Genomic DNA, 4,800 nt, shown 5'->3' with positions numbered 1-4,800 from the left:
TTCACAAAGGGTACTCTCAATGGCCGATAGAAAAAGTGTTTGACCTCACTTGTAACCAAGGCTACATTGACCATGTGCAAATTTTATTCTATACATGTAATTGCTGGGTCAAAGGGTAAATGCATTTGTAATTTTTGATATATATTGCTCAATCACTTTCTATAGGGGTTGTGCCTGCAACACCCTGGACCCCACCATTGACAAAGGAACCTGGATGATTGTTGATTGAGTCAGCAAACTGACCATCTGCTCTACACCAAGTCCCATGCGAAACGACCAAAAATTAATAAGATGCTGTTGGTACCTGCGTTTGAGCAGAGGGACAGACTTATGCGACGATCGAGTCTGTAGGAGGCAAAGCACCATAGTGTGATACGGGAAGGGCTATGAGAACAGGAACAAAGGGGTAATTTATGTTGCAAGGAAATCTTTGGAGGAGGCCCCGAAAGACAAGCAAGCTGCCAAGGGAGAGAGAGAGATGTGTATGAGCCCTGCGGGAGCACGAACGGCGGCCTGGAAGCTCACCCCAAGAACCCTTGAGAGCGCGGCACGGATGAGGCATGAGAAACTGAGACTGGAGAGCAAGCAAACACCAGAGAGGGACTCTAGCTACCCGAGCCTTCATCCTGACAGCCGAGCAGTCTCTACAGGCTTGTGAGCAGCAGTGGCATGGCCAGGTCGTCCTCCAGCCCACTCTGCAACTCTGGGCTCCGACTCGCCAGGAGCGTGGGAGCGGGTGCCCATTTCATCCCAGGGGATCATTCGATGTCTGAACTCAGACCTCACAATGGCTCCCAAGTAGGCCGGTTATGATGCAGGAAGAGTTGGTGACTGTCCCTCGGGCTCCCATGAAACTGTCTTGTAAAGGTTAACTCCGGGCATTGACACCTCCCATCCTCGCCTGTTGCCAGAGTATGATCAGAGAATGGGAGAATGGCTGTCAGAAGTTTGGAAAACAGAGGGCTAAAGACCCAAAAGCCCGAGAATGGAAGACTGCAGAGAGGAAGTCAGACAGCAGAATGTCAGTCAGAACACCGAACACGAGCGATTCCTTTAGGGATAAAAACTTCCTGTGCTGCCAAGGGGATCGATGTTCTGCTTCACCTTTGGGGTGAGTGTCGTCTGTGTTTTCCATCCATTCCTTCCCCTCCATCTCAGACCAAGGCCAAGTGGAGTAACCAACCCTGTGGCTGCAGAAACCAGGGTCACAGTGGCCCTAGCCTGACTCATGTAGAATCACCCTTTGTGAGGTTTTCCATTCTCACAGGGAGACCTAGGAAGACCCTTTCCGGAGTTCTAACACACCTGTCTCTCTGCCTTCCAGGATGTGGACCAAATTCTACAAATCTGACCCACGCATTGCTCTCGGAAAATACTCTCCCTTGGAGAAAGAGATTCTAGTAAGTGCCCTGGGGTTTATACACAGGAAGGCCATGCTAAAGGTAGGCAGTTAGACTAGGTGGAGCCAGAGGTTCCAAAACCACCAGCAACAGAGACGGAAGTCTCCCAAACAGTGACTCGAGTTGGCCGTGTCTATTAGCGGCATCCACACTTCATAACAAAATACTCTTATTTCAAAATCTCAAACAGAAATACAACTGCAAGTGATAACAGATGACGAAAGCTGCCATTTCTTGAGCCCTTACCTCGCACGAGTTATTCTATATATGCTGTCCGCTCGAGTCAATAAAATTCCTTCAGATTCATGGTAGGTAATAAGGAGAGTCAGGATTTGAACCCAGGCTTGTCTGACCCCAAAGATTCACCCCCTTTCCCACGACACAGAAGCTCATACCCACTCAGCAAGGAAGGGAGAAGGTGCCACGAGCTCCTTCGTTCTGCGGGTGCCCCCTTCTCCCGTCCTGTGGATATTTTAACAATCCTTGTCCTGTTGTCAGCGTCTAGGTGGCGTTCACACCGTAGCATCAAGAAAGTTTCTGACTTATAAGAAAGAAGAAGAACGGAAAATGCTCAAGGAACTACAGCTGATGTCTAGAGACTACAGACAGGCGATGGAATATGAAAAACAACATTTCCCTTGTGCCACCTGCGGGCCTCAAGAAAAAATGTGGACAGCCAAGGTGATCGTGCCCCCGGAGGAGTTCAGAATGCCACGACGGGAGCAGCTCAACATCAGCAAACACATAGAGCGAATGCAGTTCGCTCGCGCCCTGAGAAACAAGCAGCTTTTGCCCTACGTTGAAAGATTCAGGAGCTCTTCCTTCCTGTCTGAAGGGGGCCTGGGCCCGACGGTGGACGACAAGGCTGGGGAAGACGGAGAGGAGGAGGAGGAAGATTCCTGCGACGATGCCACACAGGAAGAGAGAGGCAAGGCGGAGGACAAAAGCACGAAAAGACAAGAAATAAAAGTGAACGTAATTTTCAAGTCAGAAGAACGAAAAAAATGTGTCACGTACCATCCCAATGATCTGAAACCACTCTTTTCCACAAAGAAAATGGAACGGTCCATCGCTGGTTTTACGAACCGAAACCTTCTGCCCTTAGCTGAATTCCCTGGAGACCTAATGCTAATGAACCAGGATTTTATATCACGAGGAGCCCACCTCAGTGACGTGAGGAAGGCCAATGGCCAGGAAGAAGAGAGAGTCTGGAAAGAGCACCTGGGCAAACCTGCTTCTCGCCGTTATTAAAGTTTTATTTATTCACCGTGGTGAACGGAGTGTCTTGGTCCTTATTCCTCTTGCGGCTCTGCCCCAGGCGCCTTCCCGCCCCGTCATCTTTTGGGACCCGATTTCCCAGGGCTCCTCAAGGTGAGACCTACTTGCTAAGGTTCCCTGGTTTCAGGTAACTCCTGGCTCTCAGCTCCCACCTTCCTTCCGAAGATACAGGCTCTTCCTTTTCATCTGTTCCCATGGGGACTGTATCTGTTACCTGTTTCTGTGAAACAAATCACCCCAAAATTTAGTAGCTTAAAACAACAACCATCCATTTATCTTATAATTCTGTGGCTCAGCAGTCTAAGCTGGGCTCCACTGGGGGGTTCCCCTCCTCTCAGCTGGGCTCCTCCTGTATGTGAGGCCACCAGCAGGTCAGGTAGGATGTTCTTCTTCTGGGAGTTGACAACTATCTGCCAGGTCAGTGGGAGCGACGGGGCCACATGCTTCCTTCCTCCAAAAGGCCAGCCTAGGCATGTTCACGGGGCCTTTGCAGGATCTAAGAGACTAAGTGGAAATTTGCAAGGCCCCTTGAAGTCAAAACTTGGAACTGGATTCTGTCGGCCTAAACAAGATACAAGGCCAGTCCAGATGCAAGGACTTCATCTCTTGATGGGAGAAATTGCAAAGTCATACTGCAAAGGGAATGAACACAGAGAGGCAGGTACAGATGGGACCGTGATTGCCCTCAGTCTGCCGCAGAGTCCCCGGAGCTGGGACCAGCCTTTAGCCCAGATGGGGCTCTTCTGACTTGAAATCATTGAGCACACACACTGTCCTTTTCTCATAAACCTGCAAGCTAAAGCTGGACAACTCGATATAAACTTTAGAGAAAGCACCACCATAGCTCATGTTTGGACAGTGTTTGTACCTGCTGCTGTATGGGCCACTCAGGAAGTTCACCAGAACACCTGATGACATTCCCAGAGACATTCAGATGCAAATCGGGAAACTCTGCCAAATTGTCAGCACCGGCCCACACTACGTCGTCGGAAGACACCTCAAGCCCAGCATCTAGACGTCTTGACCAACCATCCTCTGGACTCAAAAATTTCGTTTATGGTTTGTTACCACCATTAATCTCTGTTTTTCTTTTGTTTCGTAGAAATTTTCAAGACCGAGAGATCGGTTCAGTGGGTTATAGCATAGCTTACTAAATCAGTTTCTGGACTGTGAACATCTTGGGAGAAGTTTCAAATGGGGGAACATGGAGTTCAAGCCATGCTACCCCCAAAATATAGCACCTCGACATATTGAACATCTTAAGAGTAAAGAGTTTGGGGAAATGACAGAAGCGGGAAAATCACTCTAAACTCCCTCCACCTCTCTCTCCTCCCCTGAAGCGGGCCATAAAACTCCCATGTCAAAGTACCCTCTGTCTCAGGAAGAAGGAAGACATTCTTATCACCAGAGATGGGGAATTTGGGGCTAAGAAATCTGTACAAACAAATCTTGTTAGATTAACTCTCCTCGTTACTTCACCATTTACCAGGCCTGGCCCAAACTCCTTTGTCTTGTCAAATGTTCACAAATTTACTATTTGTTTAAAAGCTTCCTTGCTTGAGTAACTTCTTTGGGTCTTAATTCTGTTGTGAAGGCTCGCGTGTACATGTAAAAACTCAATAGAATTTGCATGCTTTTCTCCTATTAATCCTTCTTTGTCAATTTAATTTTTAGGCTCAGCCAGAGATTTTAAGCGGGTCAAAGGAAACTTTTCTTTCCCTGAAACATGCATGTCTGCTACTTCTGTTGAGTGTTTACCAAAATCTCCAAAAGCCAAAGTTGTCCAAAAATATAACCCAATAAATATCAAAAATAATCCGAGGGAAACATGCAAATAAAATGCTTGAAAAACGCCCCTCCTAAAGGTGTATATAAAATGATTCTTACTGACCTTAAACTCTATTAACTGGGCTTTTCAAAAAATCAAACTGTGGAGACCGTGACAGCACCAGAACGCTGGCCTGTACGCCACTAACCACGCGGGCACTTTCATATCCACACTGCAAAAAGGGACGTCAGTATCAGTTTGAGTAATTATCACCATCTTTGGTACAAACTCAGAATTCTTCATACGAAATAGATCCAGAGTTCAAGACTTCATTTTCAGTGAAAATATCTAAAT

General features: G+C 47.4%; 1 protein-coding gene across 1 annotated transcript; it reads left to right on the top strand.

Moving 5' to 3' along the window:
- The first annotated feature begins 914 nt into the window (after window positions 1–914).
- Window positions 915–2,651, top strand: CUNH10orf120 (chromosome unknown C10orf120 homolog). Its single transcript, XM_011381894.1, has 3 exons — window positions 915–1,111; window positions 1,325–1,400; window positions 1,899–2,651. Exons 1-3 carry the CDS (start codon window positions 915–917, stop codon window positions 2,649–2,651), a joined length of 1,026 nt encoding a protein of 341 aa, XP_011380196.1.
- The last annotated feature ends 2,149 nt before the right edge of the window (window positions 2,652–4,800 follow it).

Source organism: Pteropus vampyrus, unplaced genomic scaffold, assembly GCF_000151845.1.
Source record: "Pteropus vampyrus isolate Shadow unplaced genomic scaffold, Pvam_2.0 Scaffold454, whole genome shotgun sequence".
Classification (NCBI taxonomy): Eukaryota; Metazoa; Chordata; class Mammalia; order Chiroptera; family Pteropodidae; genus Pteropus; species Pteropus vampyrus.
The sequence above is the reverse complement of the archived record's forward strand: the minus strand, read 5'-3'. Positions and strand labels throughout refer to the sequence as shown.

Coding starts and splice junctions, on each gene's coding strand:
- CUNH10orf120 (XM_011381894.1), top strand. CDS start 915: ATGATCAGAGAATGGGAGAATGGCTGTCAGAAGTTTGGAAAACAGAGG. Junction 1,112..1,324: donor TGTTCTGCTTCACCTTTGGG/GTGAGTGTCGTC, acceptor TCTGCCTTCCAG/GATGTGGACCAAATTCTACA. Junction 1,401..1,898: donor CCTTGGAGAAAGAGATTCTA/GTAAGTGCCCTG, acceptor TCCTGTTGTCAG/CGTCTAGGTGGCGTTCACAC.